This window comes from Petaurus breviceps, unplaced genomic scaffold (assembly GCF_028583685.1).
Source record: "Petaurus breviceps papuanus isolate PSGF00001 unplaced genomic scaffold, PetGlider_PUasm1.0 673, whole genome shotgun sequence".
Lineage (NCBI taxonomy): Eukaryota > Metazoa > Chordata > Mammalia > Diprotodontia > Petauridae > Petaurus > Petaurus breviceps.
In genome coordinates this window covers 1,407,782-1,433,699 of record NW_027186448.1, presented here as the reverse complement: position 1 = coordinate 1,433,699, position 25,918 = coordinate 1,407,782, and the positions used below count along the sequence as shown (strand labels likewise).

General features: G+C 38.4%; 1 protein-coding gene across 2 annotated transcripts; it reads left to right on the top strand.

Moving 5' to 3' along the window:
• The first annotated feature begins 13,393 nt into the window (after nt 1-13,393).
• Nucleotides 13,394-25,656, top strand: RPL26 (ribosomal protein L26). 2 transcript variants are annotated; one of them, XM_069104143.1, is made up of 4 exons: nt 13,394-13,523; nt 13,998-14,173; nt 18,692-18,832; nt 25,489-25,656. In XM_069104143.1, exons 1-4 carry the CDS (start codon nt 13,394-13,396, stop codon nt 25,615-25,617), a joined length of 576 nt encoding a protein of 191 aa, XP_068960244.1. In that variant the 3' UTR covers nt 25,618-25,656. The 2 variants fall into 2 exon arrangements, with proteins under 2 accessions (XP_068960244.1, XP_068960245.1); XM_069104144.1 differs by having other exon boundaries at nt 13,469-13,600.
• The last annotated feature ends 262 nt before the right edge of the window (nt 25,657-25,918 follow it).

Sequence of the window (25,918 nt, the reverse complement as noted above, 5' to 3'; positions counted from 1 at the left end):
GTATCCAATCTGTTGCTAAGGCTTTTCCATTTTGCCTCTGTAACATCTCTCGCGCATATTGCCTTCTCTTTTCTGACACCAACACCACACTGGTGCAGGCCCTCATCACCTCACAACTGGGCCACTGCACTAGTGCCATTGGTTGTCCTGCCACATGTCTCTTCCCATACCAACACATCTTTCACTCAGCTGTCAAAGCAATCCTGCTAAAATCACCCCCTTCCTCATTCAAGAATCTCCAGTAGCTGCTTATCACCTCTCAGAACAAATGTGAAAGCTTGTTTGGTATTCAGAGTCCTTCATAATTGTCCCCTCACCCCCAACCTTTCCAGTCATCTTACATCTCCCCTGACTCCTCCTTCTCCCCTCTCACCAAATATTCAGCAATTCAGTGACACTGACTTTTTTACCGTTCCTCAAACAAGATACTCGATCTCCTAATCCTGGACATTTTCAGTGTCTGAAATGCCTCCATCCCCATCTATGCCTCCTGACTTCCCTCAATTCATTCAAGTCCTGGCTAAAATCCAACCGTCTACAGGAAGCTTTTCTTGTTCCATCTTAATTATAGTGCCTTCCTTCTGTTGATTATTTCCAATTTATCCTGTGTATACAGCTTGTTTGTACATAGTTGTTTACAACTTGCCTCCCCTCCTCCTCTGCCTTACTTACATTTCTCCCCATTAGACTCTGAATTCCTTGAGGCAAGGACTGTCTTTTACCTTTCTTTGTAACTCCAACAAGTAGTATAGTGCCTGGCTTGATAAATGCTTACTGACTGTCTGACCTAAACTGCTATGGGCCTGGCCTCAGTCAGGTTCAGCTCATGACACCCTACCAAATGTCTAGTAAGAGTGTGGGCAGCTAGGGGCAGCTAGCTGGCACAGTGAATAGAGCACTGGCCCTGGAGTCAAGAGGACCTGAGTTCAAATCTGCCCTCAGACACTTGACATATTTACTAGCTAAATGACCTTGGGCAAGTCACTTAACCCCAATTGCTTTGCCTTCCCCCTTCCAAAAAAAAAAAGTGTATGCAATCTAGATTCCCATTGACTTGAACTACAGATACTCTGTCCTCATTGTCTTTTTAGATTCTGAGGAGTTTTCCATCATTTAAGACTTATAGCTTGTCATGTTTCAGCATTGGCTTGCATTTTCCCCCTACAGAATGTCAAAGTTTATTTTTGTTTTTAAAATAAATGTTTATCTTCCAGTGGAAAGCTGAAGCTTTGCACTGTGAAGCAATGAGTTTAAGTGTTTTATTCCCCCTCACAACCTGGAAGTCTTACATTTATAGGGTTGTTTGTTGCCCTAGGAGGTGTCAGGCCCTATTAACATTCTGGAGCTGCCAACCTGCATTTTCTTTGTGGTTTCAGAGGATGAGCTCCTGGATGAGATGAGGTAAAACTGGTTTGCTTGGTCTGGGCTGTGTCTTGTGTTTAAATACAAGACAGAGCAACAGTAGAAAAATAGATGAGGAAGCAAGAGTCTTAGTGCAGTTAAATTCCTCTAGGTTTTTTTGGTCTTCTTTCTTTTTAGGTTATTACTCTAAACTCCACTCCTATTGTCCTCTGTATTTTAAGCAGTAGTCACATATTGGAGCATTCCTAGAATCTTGGGTGCCTATAGGCAGGAAAGAGAAAGATTAGGGACAAATGGGACCACTAATGATGGCAGGAATCTGCTTTGTCTAATCCTCATTTTCTCTCCTCTTCTCTTGACATTTTTCTCCTCTCTCTTTTCTAAGACCCTTCTTCCATGTCCTGCATTAACATTCAATATATTATCATTTTTTCCTCACCTCCTCCCTTTCTCTGATGAACCTTATCCCATTTAGCCTATGAACATTCACATTTATAATGAATTTATCCATAAATCTGAACTCTTAAAGGGCTGAAATTATCTTCTGAGTTTAAAGCTCTAAGTTCCCTCCTCCAGAAGTGTTTATAAGACCAGAGACTCAGGGGACTCTGATTTCCATGGCAAAGAAAAAGATTTTGGAAAGTATTATGATATTTAATTTGAAAGTAAAGAATCAATTATCTAGGTCTAGACTGGGTGAAGAAAAAAAGGCAGAAAAGTAGCATATCCCTTATCTTTTTTCACCTACTTTTTGTTTGAAAGGAAGAAATTTTAAAAAGGAAAATTATAATGGACTATGATGGAAGAAAAAATAATTAACAATTACAAGCATGAATACAAATATGATGAACCCATCCATAAAATAGAGGATAGCAGAATGATTAGAAAGCAGAATCCAACCATATGTTGTTTACAAAAAAACACACTTAAAGCATAATGATTCACACAGTGTTAAAATCAGAGACTGGAACAGAATATACGGTTTAATCAAATTCAAAAAAGCAGGGATAACAATCAGGGACAACAAGTAAGACAAGACAATAATAAAAATAGGCTTGATTAAAAGAGGTAATCAGGGAAACTACATTATGCTTACTGGTACCATAAAAAATAAAATCACAAACAATATATATGAAACAAATGGTACATCTTCTAAGTACTTAATGAAAAAAAACTATATAAACCATATAAAGTTTCAACATAAATGGCTTCCTTTATAAGAGTACATATTTTATTTCATGCATATAAAAACATTATTCTGATAAGGCATTCATAAGCTTTATCAAACTGCCAAAAGGGTTCATCAAACACACACACACAGAGTTAAGAGCCCTTACTACAGAGAGAAAGAGAAAGCAAAATGCGAAGACTTAGGGACCAGAATGTGCTCCTTTCAGACACAGACAAATCTAACAAAAAAGTTTTATAAGAAAGAAATTAAACATCTGAATAGAATTTTAGAAAAAGTATATATAGACTTCTGGTAATTACTAAATAATAATAGAAAGGAACATACATGGGGTGGCTAGGTGGTGCAGTGAATGGAGGCCTCCAAAATTGCCCTCCAAAAAGCAAAAAAAAGGAACATACATGTTGCTTTTCATGACACCTTGCTTTTGAAGTAGAGGAATTTGGAAGAAGGTCTGATTTTTTTTTGCTTGTTTTTGGAGGGGGGAGGGCTGGGCAATTGGGGTTAAGTGACTTGCCCAAGGTCACAAAGATAGTAAGTGGTAAGTGTCTGAGATCAATTTGAACTCAGGTCCTCCTGACTCCAGGGCCTGTGCTCTATACACTACGCCACCTAGCTGCCCCAAGAAGGTCTGATTTTGACTCTAAAGCTCATTTACCCCCCCCCCAAAAAAAAGAAAAAGCATCATGGGAAAAAGTAAGGCAAGAGCAAAGCATAAAGAAGAAGGAACTTAAAAGTTAAACATAGAAATGAATAGTTGAGTGTTTAAGCCATGAGAACTTATCAGAAGATCCAGCAGAAGTGGCCAAGCTTCAGGGTGGTTAGAATGAGCCAAAGAGATTCTAGCAAAGCTAGACTCCCCTGCCCTCTTCAATTAAGTGAATTGGACAAACTTAGTTCTTTACCTGTTGCTTTTGATTTAGGTCTCATTTACCTATTACAAAACCTGATTGGCCCACAGAAATCACAGAAATGCTCAAAGGTGTGTGTGTGTGCTTATACTTTTCTAATCCCTTTCTCTCTCTCTCTCTCTCTCTCTCTCTCTCTCTCTCTCTCTCTCTCTCGCTCTCGCTCTCGCTCTCGCTCTCTTTGTCAGTCTCTGTTTCTGTTGGTCTCTGTCTGTCTGGTCTCAAACTCTTACATAAGCTGTGTGAGCCTGGGCAAGATACTTAACCCTATATGCCTCAGTTTCCTCAGCTGTAAAATGAACTAGAAAAGGAAACGGCAAACCACTCCAGTATCTTTGCCAAGAAAACCCCAAATGAGGTCAAAAAGAGTCAGACACAACTGAAGAACAGCAAAAGAAATTGTCTGATATTTTCTAATCTATGTAATTTCTCTTGATTTGTTTGATATCAGGTTGGATAAATTAGTTCATTTGCTATGTGTGGAACTAGAATTTGACAGGAAAAGAGTTAAGCTTTTTGATATGTAGGTTGGAGCCCACCTCCCTGTTAAAGGGATAGAGATGAGGAGATCAGCTTAAACCTAAAAATTATTTCCTCTAGACTCACAATATTTAGGAGGGTGTATAAATATATTTCTAGCTTGGTACCCCCTCTCTTAGGAGAGCAGAACGGCTAGCCTTGGCATCCCATTTGCCTGCTCTCTGCCTGATAGGAAATAGTCTTGCTTCAAAGTAGTGAGCTGGGGGAGTGTGTGCAAAACTTCTACAGAACCACACCTCCCCATGAGTCACATCAAGACAGACAGACCCATGTGGACACACAAACTACTCCCCACTCCCCCATAAGGTCTAAAGATACAGATATTTTTTTTTAAGGGATATTCTTTATTCTAGAGAGATAAAAGGTTTCACCAGCAGGAGCAGATATAGGAACTTCATGCTGTTAGGACAAAGTGGGGAAATGTATGTATGAGTTTGAGATGCAACTGTTTCTAAGTAATAGTAGCAGGCTGAGACTGAACAAAGCTGTGGGTAAGCATACTTGTGGTTGCAAATGCCTGACCTTGGAAAGCTGGATTTGCAAGAAAGGCACTCCCTCAAACTATGCTTTCTTGAAGCAGGAGGAAACAGAAAGACAGCAAAAGACAAAGGGAACCCGCTGGCTGCTCAGCTTGCCTTGTTCATTAGCACCACCTACTGCCTGAACACTTTTATAAAAATTGTGCTTAAGGATTCAAAAACTGTAAACAAAAGCAGAAAAGCAGAGATATTAAACGTATCCTTTCCTGATATAAAAATTATATAAAATTATAATCATAAGGAATTTAAAGAAAGTTTTCAGACTTATTTAAGTCTGAATTTATTATTTATGTAGCCTAAAATATATAATCCTAAAAAAAATTTTTTTTTTAAAGAATGTAATCCTGAAGAATATGTGAAACAAAAAAATAAAACATGGAAACAACAGATAATTCTGCCAAGGAAAATAACAATGAGACAACATGCTAAAATGTGTAGGATGGAGTCAGAGCAATCCTTAAAGAAATGTATATATATTAGTTTTATTGATGCATTTTGTCTTTTACATTACCATAGTTTTCCCCCAGTATCACCTTTTTCTCCCTGACCCCCATTCCATATAACAAATTGTATTTTTAAAGACAAAAAAGAAAGAGGAAAAATATCAGAATAATTAATCAATATATCAAAAAAGTTTGAAAATATGTGTAATGTACAATACTTGTGGACTTACCACCTCTACAAAGGGGTTAGATGAGTCTCTTCATATCTCTTCTTTTGAGCCATTCTTTATAATTTTGCAAAATTCAATTTTTATTTTTGTGTATGTGGTTGTTTTTTTTCTATTTCCATTGTTTTATTCATTATACATATTGCTTTCTTGGCTCTTCTTAATTCACTCTACATCAATTCCAAGTCTCTTTGTCTTCATCATATTTATAATTTCTTACATCACAATAATATTCCATTACATTTATATGCCACAATTTGTTTAGCCCTTTTCCAATTTGTGCACCTCTACTTTTTTCCTAATTATTTGTTATCATAAAAAGTTCAGCTACAAACATTTTGGTGTATATGGAGACTTTCTTCTACTACCTTTCCATTTTATTAACCAGAATCAGATGGTTTTGATGACTGCTTCATTATGCCATAGTTTGAGGTTTGGAAGGGCACTTTGTTCATACCTTTTTTTCAACATTTCCCTTGATACTAGAGACTTTTTATTTTTTTTTCAAATGAATGTTATTATTTTGTTAAATTCTATAAAATGCTTCTTTGAAATTTAATCACTATATCAGTAAAAGTACAAATTAACTCTAGAAGTATTATCATTTTTATTACATTGGAGTGGTCTGGCTATGAGCATTGAATATTCCTCTAGTTATTTGTTCATCATTTCTTTAAAGACCATTTTGTAATTCAATCTATACAAGTCTTGTGTGTACTTAAGTAGATTGATTTCCAGATGCACTTTGTAGTTATTTTGAGTAGGAGATTTTGTTATTATAATATAGAAATGCTGTTGATTTGTGAATGTTTATTTCATAGCCTGAAACTTTGCTGAAGCTATTATCTCAATTAGTATTTTTGCTGATTCTCTAGGATTTTCCAATAGGGAATTCCCACTAGGGAAACCCAATAGGGATTTTACCTCCTTTCTATCTGTTTTTATGTCTCTCTTTGTACAAAAGCTTTAAATAAAATATTAGAAAAGGTGCTAAAGAAACATACTTAAAAGATTATATGCTATATCAATGCTGTTTTTACACAAGGAATAGTTCAACATTAGGAAAATATAAATATAATAGATCATGCAACTAAAAACAGAGCAAAGCTTTTTAACAAAATACTAGTTATGTTATTTTTAAAAACTAAAAAGTCTAAAATAAAAGGGCTTTTCTTTATAGATCTCTATTGGAGAAACTCTAGTAGCCTTTCCAATAAGATCAGAGAAAAGCAAAGATATGCATTGTCACCAATAGCAATTAATTTATATAGTTCTAGAAATGCTGGTTATTGCAATCAGATAAAAATTAAAAATTAAAGGAACAAATAAAAGTAAATAATAAGCAAATTTATCATACTTAGAGAGCATCATAGGCAACTAAAAATTTTAATTGAAACTCAACTTCAGTAAGTAGCAGAATATAAAATAAATCCACAAACAATTAAAACAGCAAAAAAGAAAAAGAAATTTTATTCAAAATAAATACAAAATAGAGAGATGTGGAACCCCGATGGCAGAATAGCAAAAAGTACAGTCCAGTTCCTTACCACACCTCCTCCACCACACTGATCCTTATTGGGAAATCCAAGAAAAAAATCACAGTGCGCCATTTTTCTAGCCCACCTCCGCAAAGATTTGCAGGTACACACTGTATATAGCATACCAGCACCGAGGCACTGTTAGAGGGCAGAGGACATGCACCAAGGCAGGAAACGCAGAGCAGAAAGACATCCAAGAGGTATAGAAAGACATCATCTAGTAGCTCAATCATTCTCTACCCAGTTCCTTGTCCAGGGCAGACTGAGGAAGAAACATTGTGGGTCTGATCCCAGAAGCACAGCAGGCACTCAGTTCTAGCTCCAGCCCAGGCTAAACTCTGGGGAATAACCAATAAAAATAAAAGGGAGCCTTCAGTTCTGTTGCTCTGAACCTGCAGAAATAGTCTATTTGCCTGATATTGGCTGAGTCCAGTAGCATTCTACTAGAACTTCTAACCAGGGACAAGATTACAGACTCAGACTTGGGTCATGAATTTGTAGAGCTCAGCCCAGAAGGACAGTGAGCAGATTTTGCCCTGTATTGCACCACTTTAGAAGCACTGAAAGTTTGAAGATCTCCAATCTGAGCTGTCCCTGAGATTGCGGAATAGCACAACATTCAATACCCCTAAAAAAGCAGCAGAAGAAAAGACAAAAGCTCAGCTCAGATATTTTCCCCAGAATTGTGCAGAGCCCAGCCCTAACATAAAGCCCAAAGTCTCTTAGAAGTAGGCTGGAAGAACAAGCAAATAAAAAAAGAATTCCACCATAAAAAGCTGACAGAGAACCCCAAGAAACAAGGCGAAGAAGAGAATGACTCCAAAACTTCTATAAGCAAAGCCTCAAAGCAAAATGCAGCTTAGGAACAAGTCCAGCCAGAATTTTTTGAAGAAATAAAACAAGAGTTTTGGGGGAGGGGGATGTTTCTAAGAGTTAAAAATAATTTTAAATACCAAATGAAAGTGGTAGAAGAAAAATGGAAAAGAAATGAGAGTTGTGAAAGAAAGATATGAAAAGAAAATTAACACCTTGGAACAAGAGATGTAAAACCTTGCCCAAGAAAATAGCTCCCTAAAAATTAGAATTGGTTAAATAGAAGTTAATATTCCATGCATAAAAATAGGAAAAATATAAGGTATCTCATAGCAAAAACAGCTGACCTTAAAAACAGATTGAACTTATGAATAATCAAACTACTAAAATCCATAATAAAAAAAAAAGCTTAGAGAGCACATTTTAAGAAATCATAACACTGACCAGATGTCTTAGAACCAGAGGACAAAGTGGAAATAGAATCAACTCCTTAAATAAATTCCAAAATGAAAAACTTCCAGGAATATTATAGACAAAATTCAGACCTCCTACATATTTTTTTAAAAAATACTTCAGGAAGCCAGAAAGAAAGAATTTTTATAGTGACAAGCCACTGTCAGGCCCACCTAAAATTCAGCAACTCTACTATAGTATAGCAGAGAGCTTGAAATATGATGTTCCAGAAGACAAAAGATCTAGGCTTACAGGTAAGAAAAATTTACCTTACCTGCCCCTTAATAGACCTAGGGGAGTTTGAAGACCTCCCCTGCTTTGAATGTAAACTCTGCCCCCTAATAGGCTCAGTGTAATCTCATGGAGTCAGAATTTGCTAAAGGGTGGAGCAGAGCCCACAAGAAGCTTCCCTGCTGTGAAGATAAACTCTGCTCCCTAATGGGCTAAATATAGTGACATGGAGCCTGTGGTGGGAGGAATTTACTGAAGGGAAGCAGAGCCCACAGGAAGCTGGGAGTCAGAGCCAGAGAGACAGTGGGAGAGAGAAGTGCTCAGGCAAGGAGAGAGAAAGGTTTGTGAGTAAATATTGATCTTGTACTGGTTTGTGGGAAGGCTGAAGGATGCTGTGGCTCTCATTATTATTATGGCTTCTTAATATCTTTGGTACTGTGATGAAATTGGCTTACTGGTTTTTGTATTCAGTTTTCTGGTGTCTAAATAAATGCTTCAGTTCTGTCCTCTATCTGGAGAGTTTGATACATTTTGCGATCGAACATCATGCGATATTTATAACCACATATTTATTTTTATTTATAATAATATTTATATTCTAATAAATTTTATGTCATAATATTATATTATAGTATATTTATTATTTTATTTTGTATTATAATTATATTATATAATAATATTTATAATATTATTATAAATATTCATATTTATAAATAGTCTTTATTATGATCATGGGTGCTGTAAATAATGCATTGGCACTACACCTAGTAAAACTATACATAAAACTGAGCATAAATTTAAAAGGAGAAATGGATTTTTAGTGAAATAGAGGACTTCTAAGCATTCCTGGTGAAAAAACCAGAGCTACAAAGAAACTTTGACATATAAATGTAGGAGTCAAGAGAAGCATAAAAAGGTAAACATTAGCAAGGAACCATAAGGGGACTAAAAGAGGATAAATTATTTACATTCTTATATGGGATATTATATACATATTCCCTCACAATTCTTTCATAATCAGGGACTACAGAGGAAATCTAATTAGAGACAAGGTCTGGCAGTAGTTCTATTAGTTTTTCTATTATCTTTAAAAAGAATGGAAAAGGAGGGGAAGAATAATACACTACAGTAAGAATGGAGACATTTTTTTCACATGATTGCACAAGTAGACATCTATTCAACAAGGAGGAGTGAGGGAGAGTGGGTAAGACTTGAAATTCACTCTCATCTGAACTGGCAAAAAGAATTCATTTACATACACACATACATGTACACACAGAGCTGAGTACAGACATACATTTCACCAACAAGGAAATAGAAGAGAAAAGGAATAAAGGGAAGGGAAGGAATAAGAGGGAGGACAGGTTAAAGTAGGGTTTAGTCAGAAGCAAAGCAAACTCAAAGAGGCAGCAGAAAACAAAGAGAAGGAAAACTATAAGAGAATAGGGTGGGGGGGGGTGCAGAATACACAATTAAAAATCATAATTGTAAATGTAATGAGATTAACTCAACCATAAAATGAAAGAATGTATCAGCATGAATTAGAAACCAGAAGCCAACAATACCTTACCTACAAGAAACACATTTGAAACAGAAAGAAGAGTAGAAGCAGGACCTCCCGCGGCTCCGGCTCCCACCTTCCCCAAACCATGTGAAAAGGGGACTCTGAACAAACTTTGGAGCTGCAGAACCCACAAAATGACACAGAGAAGCTAACCTCCCACTGAGGACAGCCCAGCAGGCTGGCAGGAATCGGCCAGTACACGGCTCTGGGAGGGGAGCCTAGCCCCATGCCAAGGCTTTAGCCCCAGGGCAGGCCTGACCAGCCTCCAGCTAGAGGGACATCAGATCACCAGCAGCTGTGGTCATTTCCAGAATTATCAACACATAGATGAGGACAAAGTGAGAGGGGAGTGCGTGGGCTTTTGCCCCGGGGGCGAGAAGCTGTTGAGTGGCTGGCACAGCCAGCCAGCACCACCTGGCAGCTTCAGCTCCTGGCCTGCAGAGTGTAGGGGGACCAAGAGACCAGTCTGAGGGGTAACCGCTTGTAATAGAAATGCAAATTTAAAGATCTTCCCTGCCCTTAGGCCCTTTGATAGGCTTAAGAGACTCTGAGAACCTTCCTTGATTTGAAAATATACTCTGCAGGGGTGGCCTGGTGGCTCAGCTCAGTATCTGGATGACCTGGAGATCAAGTCCAGGCGCAGATACTTAGTACCACACCCAGAAATAACTGGCCCTGTAACCTTGAGCAAGTTACTTAACCCTGATTGCTTTAAAAAAAAAAAAAAGAGTCTACCCATTACAGCCAATCTCTAATAAGCTTTGCCTTACTTTGGAAAAAAAAAGAAAATATCCTCTGCCTCCTAATAGACTGAACATGGTCACATGGAGCCTGTGGCAGGAGGCTTGGTTTTCAGGAATGCCCACACCTTGATACTGCAGTGGGTCAAGAGGGTGGTTACATTCTCTGTCCCAGGAAAAGGCTATATAATCCCTGATGTGAGGCTTTGCTTTGGGGCTCACTTTGAGAAGTGTTCTGTGATTTGATCAGATGAGACTCTGGAAAGCCATTGTTGAGAGCGCCCCGGCTTTGAAAAATCCAGATGTTGATTTGGTATGGATGTAATGGTTGGACAATTTGGAAACCTGTCTACTTGATCTGTTTCTCTGTCTTGATAATTCTGTCTATATACTCTGAAGTTCGGGGTGCTGACCTTTTCCCCCTGAACTAGGTAAACGATACATATTTGACTGATTAAGGTAAGCTTGTTAACCAATTTTGAGTTGCTTTCCTTTAACAAAGCAGATCTAAGAACCTGTGTTGGCAGCCATCCTGGGGACACTGGGGTGCTTGCTGCTACACCGCTCTTGCTTTAACCTGCTTGGATCTGGATTGCAGTCTAGGGTGGAGATCTGGGGGTGTGTGTCCAGCTTGCCAGAGCATGTGGAGACCTCAGAGAGGGCACCCATCTAATACCTCCCAGCATTTGGAATGAAAGCTCCCCTGTCTGGTGGCAGAGTCCTACTGTGGCAAAAAGCCCAGGGGTCAAGTGACTGAGGGGTGACATGACCAGGCAAAGGAAACAAAGCAGACAGAAGATTCCAACATTACACTCCTATTTGGGGGACAAAAAGGATCAAAGTATGGAACAGGAGGAAGACAGTGAAGTCAGAACTCCTGCACCAAAAGCTTCAAAGGAAAATACGACCTGGTTACAGGCCATAGAGGACCTTAAGAAGCAGATAAGATAAGTGTAGGAAAAATTGGGAAGAGAAATGAGAACGATGCAAGAAAATTACGAAATGAGAGTCAACAGCCTGACTGAAGAAAATAACACCTTAAAAAACAGACTAACTCAAACGGCAAAAGAGGCTCAAAAAGGCAATGAGTAGAAGAATGCCTTAAAAAGCCAAATTTGCCAGATGGAAAAAGAATCTCAAAAGCTCACTGAGGAAAATCACTCCTTCAGAATGGGATTGGAGCAAATGGAAGCTAATGACTTTATGAGAAATCAAGATGCTGTTAAACAGATCCAAACAAATGAAAAAATAGAAGACAATGTGAAATATCTCATTGGAAAAACCACTGACCTGGAAAATAGATCCAGGACAGATAATTTAAAAATTATTGGACTACCTGAAAGCCATGATCAAAGTAAGAACCTAGAAATCATCCTCCAGGAAGTTCTCAAAGAAAACTGCCCTGATGTTTTAGAACCAGAGGGCAAAATAGAGGTTGAAAGAATCCACAGATCACCTCCTGAAAAAGATCCCAAAAAGAAAACTCCTAGGAATATTATAGCCAGGTTCCAGAATTCCCAGATCAAGGAGAGAATATTAAAAGCAGCCAGAAAGAAACAATTTGAATATTGTGGAAACACAATCAGGATAACCCAGGATCTGGCAGCTTCTACACTGAGGGATCGAAGGGCTTAGAATAGGATATTCCAGAGGGCAAAGGAGCTGGGATTAAAACCAAGAGTCACCTACCCAGCCAAACTGAGTATCATGTTTCAGGGTAAAATATGGTCATTCAGCATTCTTGATGAAAAAACCAGAGTTGAATAGAAAATTTGACATTCAGATACAAGAAGCAAGAGAAGCATGAGAAGGTAAACAGGGAAAAGAAATCATAAGGAGCTTATCAAATTTGAACTATTAACATTTCTACATGGAAAAACAACAATTGTAACAGATGAAACTTTTGTCAGCATGAAAATAGTTGAAGGAAATAGAAATATATATATATATATATATATATATATATATATATATATATATATATATATATATATATATATATGTTTATATATGAGGGTTGTTACAAAGTTCCCCTGGTTCTGCTCAGTTCACTTTGCATCAGTTCACATAAGTCTTTGCAGGTTTTCTGAAATAATTTTTTATCATTTCTTATAGCACAGTAGTCCACCAACACAATAATATACCACAGTTTGCTCAGCCACTGCCCAACTGATGGGCATCCCCTCCACATCCAATTCTTTGCCACCATAAAAAAGTTGCTAAAAATATTTTTGTACAGATAGGTCTTTTTTCCTTTCTCTTTGATCTCTTTGGGATACAGACCCAATAATGGTATTGTATGAATAGAGAATTGTTCTCTGGAATGGTTGGACTAGTTAACAACTCCACCAGAAATGCATTAATATCCCTAATTTCCCACATCTCCAGCATGTCATTTCCCTTTTCTGTCATGTTAGCCAATCTAAAAAGTGTGTGGTATTTTAATGTGCATTTCTCTAAACATCAGTGATTTGGAGCATTTTTTCATATCACAGTCAGTAGCTTGGATTTCTTCTGAAAACCACCTGTTCACATTCTTTGAACATTTATCAGTTGGAAGATAGCTCTTATTTTTAAAAATCTGGCACAGTTCCCTATATATTTGAGAAATGAGACATTTATCCGAGAAACTTGCTGTGAAAAATTGTTTCCCAGTTTCCTGCTTTGCTTCTAATTTTGGCTGCGCTGCAGGTTTGGTTTTGTGTAGGGCTTTAAAAATTAAACAGAGGAGTTTACACACCCCCACCCCCATTAAAGTTACTAGGTTAAGGTAATGAGAATTGGAAAGGAACTTTAAGGAATTTAAGGTAAAGGGAGGGAGAAAGAGAGAGCGTTCCCTTGTCGCCATGGGGACGGAGGGGCGCGAGGAGAGATCTCGGCAGATGTCGCGAGACCTAGGCTGCTGTGGTTTTCTCTGCCTTCCTCAGGAGCCGGAAGTAGGTCCTCAGCCTCTTCTCTTCCGCCGTGGCTCCGACGGTGAGGTTTCTCTCGGGTTCCCCGGTGCAATCTGCCGCCATCCGACCTCTGTAGCTGCTGCTTTGACCGAGCTGCGGGTGGGCTACGGCTCTGGCGACCCCAAGAGTTCACTAGGCACTGAGCGAAGTCTGGCGATGGCCATGGCAGTGGGCGAGGCCCGGGGCTACTGCCGGCCGCGGTCTGGGGACGAGGGACTGCACCGCCGAAACGGCGGAAATACTTGCGCTTAGTGTAGTTGAAATTTCTTTTCCGGGGAAGGGGTGGGGGCTCTATTGTGCAGTCGAACTTCCCCAGCCGCCCCGTAACGGGTAGAGCTGGGCAGGGGGCGGCGAGGGACCCCCGACCAGGAGACTGAAAACTGGAACGAGCATAGATGTTGCCTAGTCATTTCGCTGAAATTAGGAGTCAAAAGAAATGGTTTTTAGGTTCTATTCCATCTGTGTCTCACTTGTAACTTTTTTGCTCCCTTTCCAGTAGTCAAAATGAAGTTCAATCCCTTTGTGACCTCTGACCGAAGCAAGAACCGCAAGAGGCATTTCAATGCCCCTTCCCACATACGGAGGAAAATTATGTCTTCTCCTCTTTCTAAGGAGCTGAGACAGAAGTACAATGTCCGCTCCATGCCCATTCGAAAAGATGATGAAGTCCAGGTATGTAACTTTATGTGCTTTTAAAGTTTTAAATAAACTTAGACCTGTCCCTGTACGTGATAGAGATTGTTCTGGCAGCAGTATGAATGACAGGTTGGAAAGAGGGGGAGAATGGAGGTGAATTGACCCTAAAGAATTAGTCCAAGGTTAGAATAGGAAATAGAGGTGTGACAGCGTCACAGTTTTATGTATAAAATCCACCCAAGCACTTCATGCTCCAGAATTACCTGTCTCACTTATTCCCTTGACAATCTATATGAAAGGAACAGTTACCACCTTGAATTGATTCATATTAATTTATGAGCCACAGGTTTTAAAAATGACAAATGAGCGACTCATAGGTGCAGAAGAAGAGGCATTTTAGCGTAATGAATACTCCTGTCTCAGGCACATACCAGTTGTGTGATTCTGGGCAAGTCACTTAGGTTCTTAGTACTTTCAGCAGCTATAAGGCTCTTTAGTGGCACAGAAGGTTCCCACTTTATTTCATCTGGGCAGTCCTTGTAATGAAATCACAGCCCCACTTCCTTTCCCTATTCAGCTGGTTGTTTCAGTGGATAAAGTGCTGGACTTGGAGTTTAGAAGACCAGAGTTCAAATCCTGCATTTAGTGGCTATAATATATATATATATGACTTCCCTTGGTTTCCTTATCTGTGAATTGGAAATACTAGTACCTACCTTGCTGGATTGTTGCTAGAATAAGATAATATTTGTAATGCACTATATAAATGCTAACTTACTATTCTACATACTTCACATTGTTGGAAATAAGTTTAGATAAAACACAAGCTCTCACCTCAGGGAGCATAAAGTAAATAGGAAGTAAGACAGTAACACATAATTATAAAGTATACCATAAGTGTACTAGAAAGCTACCAAAAAGTATTTTGGGTCTGAAATTAGTGAGATTTTGCTGAGATAGAATCATTAGCATCTGGTAACATTGTGTGCATGTGAAGGAGAGAGAAGATAGCCCCAAAGTTATAAATATGAGAAACTCACATCAGAAGGAAGAACAGCTTTAAGGAAAAAGATAAATAAGCTTGATTTTGAACATGTTGAAGTTGATGTGCTGTTGGGCATGTTGTCCTATGGGCAGTTGGAGACAGAGGGCTCTAGCTCAGAAGAAAGGTCAACACTGGGCATTAGATTTGGGAACATAACAGTGGTGTGCTGTTAAATGTTTTAACAACTGGCTCTTGAAAAAAATAACATGCATGACACAATTTTGAGTTTGTCTACTGTTTCAGTTTTAGCAAGTGGTGTAAATACCTATTGCAAGGGACTAAGAAAGTATAGTCATCTACTGTATTGCTAATAACTGACATTAAGTTAGCAGTTTACATCATATCTTGTAATATTACATAATAAAATACACAAGATATCTCATTTGGGCCTTTCACCAACTCTTGAGATTACATAACTTGACAGCTAGACTGGAACACCTGAGTTTTAGTCCTGTCTCATACCCTAGCTGTATGACCCTGGACAAGTCACTTAACCAAGCTGTATTTCAGTTTCCTCACCCATGAAATGAGAATAATACTAACACCTACCTCCCACTTTACAGATGAGGAAACTGAAGCTTAGAATATAAAGTTTTTTTTTTTTCAAAAAGTTTATCAGTAAAGACAACTATCAGAACATTATTTGGATGACAGAAGAATTTGAGGAATACTTTAGGATTGGAGTAACTTGTGTATGTACACTTTTGATGCTCCTGTAGGAGTTTGTTTTAAAGAGGATGCTGTTTACCTAAATGAATCTCCAACTTGTAGACCTTAATTCATAATAAAACCAAATTTAAAAATTTAGGAAGAGGAGCAGAAATATACCTTGGGGCAGGTCTTAATTCTCTAAAAGCTGCAACCCACCAAGTTGCTTTATTTAGTTCTTTTGAAGCAACAAAGAATAATTTTATCTGTGGGTTGAGAACATCATTTGGTTTTAAGAATTCAGGTCTTTCATAATTTGGAAACTTGGATGCTGATAACCTTGTAAGGATGTTTTGTGGAGGAGAGTGTCATCCTCAGAAAATAAGGATATGCAAACATCCTATGGTTCTCCCTACCACCTTCTCAGCTGAGAACTTATTACAGCAAAAAAATTAAGGCCATTCATCATGAATTCCCTCTTCACCTCTTTTAGTCATCAATTATCACTCAAGTGCCTTCTCCACCTTCACCTGTCTCACATGATAAAGTGACCTTACTTCTTACCAAGACTGATCCCTCTACTTGTTCAAGTGATCCCATTCCATCCCAACTCCTCTGTCATTCCTACTCTTTCACTTACCTTCAATCACTTCTTCTCTACTGGCTCATTTCCTACTGCCTGCAAATATGCCCATGTCTCCTCCATCCTGAAAACCCCCTCACTTGATCCTTCTACCCTATCATCCTATATCTCTTCTGCCCTTTGTAGCTAAACTGGAAAAGGCTCTCTATAATAAGGCCTCTCTGAATTCTGCCCTGTCATTCTCTGCTTAACCTCTTACAATCTGATTTCCAACCTCATCATTCTACTGAAACTGCTCTGTCCAGTTACTAATGATCTCTTAGTTGCCAGTGGTCAAGCCAATGTCCTCTTCTCAGTCTTCATCTTCCTTGGCTTCTCTGTAGCCTTTGACACTGGTCACTTTCTTTTTCTTGAAACTCTTCTCTAGGTTTTCCTCACACCTGTCTGTGTCCTTTGCTGGATACTCTTCTACATCATGCCTTCTAACACATGGTTGCCCTTAGGGTTCTATCCCAGGTCCTCTCTCTATACTATTTAACTTGATGATCTCATCAGTGCCTATGAATTTAATTACCATCTCTATGCTGATAAGTCTCAAATCTACCTTTCTTGCCTTGATCTCTCTGCTGACATCTCAAAGTCAATTCCTTTTCAGACATATCTCAAACTGGATGTCCAGGAGACATCTTAAACTCCCTGTGTTCAAAAGAACTCCTTCTCTTTCCCCCAAACCCTCCCCCCACTTCTATATTACTATAGTGAGCAACACCATCTTCCCTGTCCCTCTGACTTCCAACCTAGGAGTAATTCTGAATTCCTCACTATCTCTTACCACCCCTTTTCCAAGCTGTTGCCAAGGCCTATCAATTTCACAATAGCAAATTATTGAATACACTCCCTTCTCTACTCTGACACTGCTATCAATCTAGTTCAGGTCCTCGTCGCCTTATGCCTTGACTATTATTTTTTGTTTGCTTTTTGGAGGGGGGAGGGCAGGGTAATTGGAGTTAAGTGACTTGCCCAAGGTCACAGGGCTAGTAAATATTAAGTGTCTGAGGTCGAATTTGAACTGAGGTCCTCCTAACTCCAGGGCTGGTGCTCCATTCACTGTGCCATCTAGCCGCCCCTGCCTCAATTATTATAATAGTCTGCTGGTGAGTCTGCCTGCCTCAAGTCTCTCCCCATTCTAGTCCAGCCTCCATCTAATCACTAAAGTGACTAAAACACAGTTTCGATCATCACACACACAGTCTTCCTCCCAATAAACTCCAGTGGCTTCCTATTGTTTCCAAGAGCAAATACAAAATGTTCTGTTTGGCATCCAAAACCCTTCATAACCTAGTTTCTTCCTTTCCAGTCTTCTTTTACCTTACTCCATAACACCTACTCTTCGTTCCAGTGACATTGGTCTCCTATCACTTCCACAAACAAGACACTACTGTCTCTCAGCTCTGGGAAGTTTTTCTGCCTGTGCCCCATGCCTAGAATGCCCTGCCTCCTCCGCTCTTGACTACTGACCTCCTAGACTTCTTTTAAGTCCCAGCGAAAATCTTACCTAATGCAGAAAACCTTTCCCTCTTAATTCTACTGCCTTCCTTGTGTTAATTATTGCCTATTTATCCTGCATGTTGATTTTGTCTCCCCATTAGAATGTAAGCTGTTTGAGAGCAGGGGCTGTCTTTTGCCTCTTGTTATATCTCCAGTACTTATTAGCACAGTGCCTGGCATGTGGTAGGCATTTAATAAATGTTAATTGATTAATTGATTGAGATATTCTTCACTTTTCCTTGATGGTTTAACATCTGTGAGGCAGCTAAAGTGGCAAAGTAGTAGAGCGCTGGACCTGGAGTCAAGAAAAATTCGGTTCAAATCCAACCTTAGGCACTCTATAGCTTTGTGATCCTGGGCAAGTTGCTAAACCTTTGTCTGCCTCAGTTTCCTCAACTGTAAAATGGGGATAGCAGCACTTAGCTCCTAGGGTTACTGTGAAGATAAAATGAAGTATTTGTTAGGTGCTCTTGCATCATGGTAACTATCATTATTATTAATTTATTTTCTTCCTAAGATACAAGATATCCAGTTAAATTGATAGAAGATGTATATCCACATGAATACCATTTTGCCTGCAGGATAACAAAGTCAATAGTGCAGTTAATTTTTTCTTTGTCTTAAAATTAGCTGCTTCTGAGCTTTTGTGAGTGTCTGGTGTTAGTATTCTGAATGAACAAATATGTTTGCTTTTTTCATACATTTCTTTTATGTCACAATTTGCACTTAGGTTGTTCGAGGACACTACAAAGGTCAGCAGATTGGCAAGGTAGTCCAGGTTTACAGGAAGAAATATGTGATCTACATTGAGCGTGTGCAGCGGGAGAAGGCTAATGGTACAACTGTCCATGTGGGCATTCATCCCAGCAAGGTACAGTATTTCAGAGCACCTTGGTGCTTGGGGAGAGGGGGGAAACGATAATCATCATTGTGGATAGAATGCTAGACTTTAAATTAGGAGGCGCTGGCTTCAAATTCTACCTCTTCCTCTTATTAGCTCCCTGATCATGGGAGAGCAGGTCACTTAATGTCCTTAACCTTCTGTTTCCTTATCTATAAAATGGGAATAAAAACATCTATCATACCAACCTCAGAGTTGTTTCTGAATTTTCATGGGATAATATTTATAAATGTCAGTTATTATAGTTTACCCAGCAATCCAAGAGCAGGTGGTGGACCCCCACCCCCAATGTATACCTCAGGATTCCAAGGAATACTTTACTGCACACATTTGTTACCTTGCTTTGGTCAGACATTAGTCTGACATGAGTTAGTCACAATAAATAAAACCCCTGTCCAAAAGAATGAAGATGAAACATACCACTCAACCTCATGACAGAGAAATGATGACCTTAAAATGCAGAAAGGGACATATATTTTCAGACAGGTCTAATGTGGGAATTTGTTTTGCCTATTCTATGTAGATAGGTATTAAGGGATTTGTGTTGTAAGGGTTTTTTCGTTTTAACTTGGTCAGTGGGAAATAGTGGGGAGTAGGAGAGACAGATTAACATAAAACATACTTGTTACTTGAACATTTTTAAAAATAATTAAAAGGGGGGAGGCTAGGTAGCACAGCGAATAGAGCACCAGCCCTGGAGTCAGGAGGACCTGAGTTCAAATCTAGCCTCAGACACGTAACACAAAAAACTAGCCATGAGACCTTGGGCAAGTCACTTAGCCCCAATTGCCCTCCAAAAAGCAAAAAAATAATTAAAAGGGTGGAAGAGATTTTAAACCTGAAAGTTTTTTTAAAAGGGCATCAAATCAGGCAAGGGCAAAAGTGTAATCTGTCCGTGAAGGTATAAGCAGTATCTTCAAATGAGTGAATCCTCAAAAAGTGGGGCCCTGCCTGTAGATATCTTATGTTGTGACATGGCAATCATTTGGCTCCCAACTGAGTAATAAAGTTGAATTGTGGTAGCATTTATTCTTTTATCATCATCCAGCAAAAATTCTATGCCTCACAGAATAAAAATTAGGTTGGTGGCAAGGGTCATCATCATGTAATTTTTAACATTAAAATTAAATGAGCAGAGTCATTCAGTTGGTCTGCAAATAGGAGAAAACATTGTTCACTGGATCCTAGATGTAGATCTGAAAGGGATTAGATTTTCTCCTTTTTCTCTCCCCAAGTTATCCCCGATTTTGTAATTGAGGAAACTGAGACAACAAGAAAGTAGCTTGCTTAAGGCCTAACAGAATGTAAAGCCCAACCCAGATCCTCTGATTCTTAAACCCTGAGTTTTTTCCACCATAATATGCTGCTTACCATCAATTGGCTGTGAAATTCTGCCTACATTGAAGTCTCTAACCAACTCTTCCTAAATAATCAAATTCAATTATTTAACTGAAAAGTCTTTGATGTCACTTCTATTTTTCTGCAGCTATCTTGGGATGAAGGTCATGGTGGACCTGTGTGGAGTTAAAAATGTGTCCATGCTTGAATAGGGATGGCATTTCATAAAATACAAAACTCCCAACACATCCTTGTTAGACTTTGCTGTCATTTGCACAGTAACCATTCTGTCCTTGGTATATCCTTTTTTAAGGAAGATCACAGACCTTAGAAGAAAGAACTATGGGGAAGCTGGACTTTTTAGGGGTTCGGGTGACATCTAGCTGAAACAAAGCAAAGAATCAGGGATTCAAATGGGGCTAAATGTCTAGTTTTAGAAGTTGTTTTGATGTTTCAAGTTCAGATTAGGTCAACTACTTTGAGGTTTTCTGTGACTTAATTCTGGTGCCAGGATGTAACATATGTTAAAGGAAAAAGATTACTAGAACCTTGCCATAAAACCATTAGTATCAATTCACTCTTTCCTTCCGGAGAGAATACACAAGGTCTCTTCCTTGTTATTCAAGTTAATGGTTAATTATTATCATAAATATTATTATTAATTAATCATTGAACATCATAGTTCATTTACTTACAATAAGTCAGTAGACTTAAAATGATATTGATTATTCTGTCGCTGTCATCCTGAGATTTCTTGATTCCAGCATTCATTATACCTTTGCTTTTTCCTTCTGCCAGCACACTCTTGGGTCTACATTATATTTATTATTGGATTTTATTCCTAATTCTATTCAGAAGTTGAGGGCAATAGGAATCTAGGTACAATAGAAAATAATTTAATTTAAAATACAATTCATTAATCCACCCTGTACTTTATACCTCCCTATTTAATATTAATCAAAACTTCACATATAGTGGCACCAACTTAGGCCTGAATTGGGTAGGGTTCAAACTTCGATCTTTCTCAAAGTGGGAATCTTTAGTTTTAGATAGTGTTTTACACATTTTTTATTTTGGAGAGATCTTTGTTTGAATTTAAGCTATGATATTTAGTAATTTTGTGACCCATCGCCAAATCTCTCTCTCTCTCTCTCTCTCGATAAATAAGGTCATTGTAAGGCAAGTATTTTATAGACCTTAACGCACTGTGTAAATGAGAGCTGTGATTATTAGCACCCAGCGAAAATATGAAGAGCATGCAAGGCTTCAGCCTTGCTCCACACAAGTTTAAAAAAAAAAGATTCAGCCCCAGAGTCAGGAGGATCTAATTTCAAATCCGGCCTCAGACACTTAACACAAACACACACACACACACACCCAAAAACAAAAAAACACCTAGCCGTGTGACCTTGGCGAAGTCACTTAACCCCAATTGCCCTACTTTCCCCCCTCCAAAGAGCAAAAAAAAGTTAAGAAGATTGTTATTGGTATCTTTGGTACATAGATTATCTAGATTTTCTTCAAAATCTCTCCTGCTTTATCCTCCCAGAGTATCATCCCTTATAATGAAAGAATTTACATTTTCAAAAAGGGGGGGGGGCAATTGGAGTTAAATTAACTTGCCCAAGGTCACATGGCTAGTTTTTGTGTTAAGTGTCTGAAGCTGGATTTGAACTCAGATCCTCCTGACTCCAGGGCCCGTGCTCTATTCAATGCACCACCTAGCCACCCCAAAAGGGATATTTCCTCAAAATCAGTCAGCATATCAAAAAATTCTGACCCTGGTTGCACTTCATAGACTCCCACATCTCTGAAGAAGGCCTTCTCATGGCTTTTTTTTGTGAGACCAAGGTTGTTCTTTATACTTTTACAGCAGTTTCAGTTGTTCAGTGGAGGTGGTTCTTTTCATTTGCATTGTTGTAGTCATCTTGTATATTGCTTTTTTGGCTCTGCTTCCCTCTTCTACTTCGTATCTTTCTTTGTTTCTCTGTATTCATGTATGTTTATTTTTGTTTATAGCACAGTAATATTCCATTACAATCTTGTACTATAGTTTAGCCACTCTTAATGTCTTTGGACATCCATTTTATTTACCATTCTTTACTAACACAAAAGATGTTGTTGTACATATTTTTATATTCTTTGTGTTAATGACCTCCTTGGGGTATGTGCCAGCAATGGAATCTGGATTAGTATGGGCATTTCAATGGCATAATTCCAGATTACTTTCCAGAACAGTTATACCAGTTTGCTGCTCTAAGAACAATGAATTAGTGAGCCTGTCTTTCCTTATCCTCCCCTTCCTCCATTGTTATTCCTGTTCCTGTCTTTTATAATCTGCCAATTTGCTGGGTTTTAAGGGACACCTCAGGGTAGTTTTAATTTGCATTCATTTTATTATTAGTGATTCGAAAAAGTCTTGTGTGGTTCTAAACAGTTTGCTGCCCTTCCTTTGAGAACTATTTGTTCATATTATTTTACCTTTTCTGTTAGGACACACAATATATTTTATTATTTTTAACTATATGCCTTTGCATCATTATTTCATTTTTATCCTTACCACTCCCCTGTAATCAATTCAGTGGATTCAAGATGTAAATTCTCCTTCCATTTCAATAAAGGGCTTATCTCTGCACTTTCTAATCCTTTCTCACAGTTATCCATAGCTTCCCATAAATCTTCACTAAGATTTATGTTTACTTCCATTCCACTAAATGTACTACAGGCTTTCCTCTTAATTATTGCTGCCAGAATTTTATACAAGAGGAAAACAGTAAATGTCCTTTTGAGATGCTGCAAACTAGCCAGTTTTTGGAAAGTTAGTGTTCCTCAACGTGCCTATATATAGCCCTAGCCCAGTATATATTTCTGTAGTGTTAATAAGACCATGTCACCCTGCCAAGTCTACAAACTTATGCCCTGCAGCATTTTCATTTGTAAACTAACCACCATAAAGATAGTCATATGTGCCTAGTATAATAAATGTTATTAAACTGGATGTGCCTGGCACATAGTCTAATAAATGTTATAAAATTAAGTAGTCTATTGATAAGATAACTTGCTAGTTGTAAGATTAGTCTGTGATGCCTGTACCAGCGAAGCACTGCACAAAATGGGAGAGTGAAAGGATGACATGAGCCAGGCAGAAAGCTTGTCAATACAAGTCCATTTATTCATCTGAAGGCCAAGATATTTATACACTTTTGCAGTAGGGAGGACAAAGCTTTCCCATGAGAAAATGTTGTAGACAATATTGCTTACTCCCTAATAGCCATGTTGCTTCTCAGCACCTCCTTTTCACTTCTGGTACTTCGTCCCCTTGTGTACCCATTGTTATCTTGGTCAGCATGGTCTGTTCTTAGCCAGAAGGCACAGAGGGATGGGGAGCCAACATCCTGACATAAGCAGCCCTTCAGCCTGGGACAAGTCACAAATAAAACCTGGGTTGTCTTTAGCTTCTCAGACCCCTCAAAGCTAACCCTCAGCATCTTACTCGGACCCCCCTCAGTTTTTGGCCCTCAACAAGTCTAATTGAAATTACCATGTCAAATGTTCCTCCCCTAGGAATAGTGGGGTTATATCTTAGGATTTTTTCCCCTCTGCCTTCTCTAACTTCAGTTGTTTTTTAATTTATTTTTTATAATAAGAATTACCTTTAGATATAGATATTAATGGCAAGGTATAAGTAATTTTTTTCATGATCTAGCCAATGTATATTTATATATATTCATATAATTGTTTATTATGTGTATATAGTACTCCCCATTCTGCTTCTTTTCCACTTCATATTATTTCATATAAATTTGTTCATTTAACAAATGGTTTTACTTGAAAGTTCTAAAGACTTATAATATCATCATAAAATAGTAACAATACTTTAAGCGAAAATTTTATTTGACAGTATTCTCAATGCTGGGTATCCAAAAATGTTAGAAATAAAATTATGTCAGTGAATTTGTGAAAGTTCTTTATGTGGAGTCATCAGAAACTATTTAAATGATTACCTGTCAACATTACAATGCCTTTTCTTATGGGTTGATTTTTTTTTCTAAATTAAGAATTTCTTTGGGACTAAAATAAACAGGAACTTCTCATTCAGGCCACAAATAAACAGAGGAAGGTGATATAGCTTAACTATATATAACCCAAAATTTTGAGTTCCTAATAATGACCTGGAAAGGATTTTTTTCTTTGTTTTAACCCATACACATTTTTAAGAGGAATATCTGAGTACTTAAGACCACAATTTAAGTCCTCAAATCAAACCACCATCGAGGGAAGCAAAAATAACTCATTGGGTACTCATGCTTTAACTATTGGAATGGGCCCAGTTCCAAAGACCCTAAACTATCCCCATTGGTCATGTTGGCACTGACTGAAAGCATAGACAAAAAGTGTAAGCAAATGGGAAACTGGCATACAAAGACAAACCTAAAACATACCCTCTCTAATCTTTACCAATCATTCAAGGACCTTCTTATATCATACCTTTTTTTTTGCCTTTTGGAGGGCAGTTGGGGTTAAGTAACTTGCCCAAGGTTACACGGCTAGTATTTTTGTGTGGGTGTTAAGTGTCTCAGGCCAAAACCGAACTCCGGTCCTCCCGACTCCAGGGCCTGCACTTTACTCACTGCACCACCTAGCTGCCCCAAACTCAAAGCACAGCCATCAGTGGCTCAACTAGGAAATTTCTTTCTTTTTTTTTTTTTTTTAAAGCAGTCGGGGTTAAGTAACTTGCTCAAGGTTACACAGCCAGGTGTTTCTGGGTGGGTGCTAAGTATCTGAGCCCAGGATTCGATCCCCAGGTCATCCCGACACTGGGGCCGGTGCTCTTACTCGCTGTGCTACCTGGCCACCCCTATCATACCTTTTCCACATCCTGTTTTTTAATCATTCCAGCCTTCACTGGTCCACCTGGTTAGTCTTTTAACACAGTTTATACCCCTTGATTTGTCTTGTATTGTTTATTTACATACTTTATCTCCATAATTAATCTTGAGGGCAATATACATGGCTCATACTTAATATGTTCATTGCATCTTGCTTTCATTTTATAGATGAAAATAAAGTAGCAGCAGAATTTAAACCCAGTTCTCAGAACAAATCATATGATGCTTTCTGTTTTTGTTTTTTCCTACTAATCTTTCTGTGATTATAAGGTACAATATTTACTGCTCTGGGTTCTGGAAACCAAATTAATTCTTGTATTCTTGGAACATCATATGTGTTCAGTACAATTTTGTTCTGTTTTTCAGTTTAAAGTATATTGTGTTTTCTCCTTTCTGCAGGTGGTTATCACAAGGCTAAAGCTGGACAAAGATCGCAAAAAGATCCTTGAGCGAAAAGCCAAATCTCGCCAAGTAGGAAAGGAAAAGGGCAAATATAAGGAAGAAACTGTTGAGAAAATGCAGGAGTAAAAATTAAATGGCTGTAATTAAATTTCTAGAATGAACAAACCTTAGTGTGCTGCTTCAAAAGACTCATCTTTGGGTTGTTCTCTTTCCCTTTTCCTTACATCTCTTGATTCCTTTTGTAAACTTGTTTCGTTTGCCAGTACCAAAAATTGGAATTTTCTCAAGGGGTTCAGTTGGGGACCCCATTTGAAGACAAGGACAGAACAAAGGTTAGCCACATCCCAGTAAGAACTTGTCTATAAATAGCCCAGAGTTCACATAAACATTCTACAACCCAACAGGAGGGTAATTCGGAATGAATTAT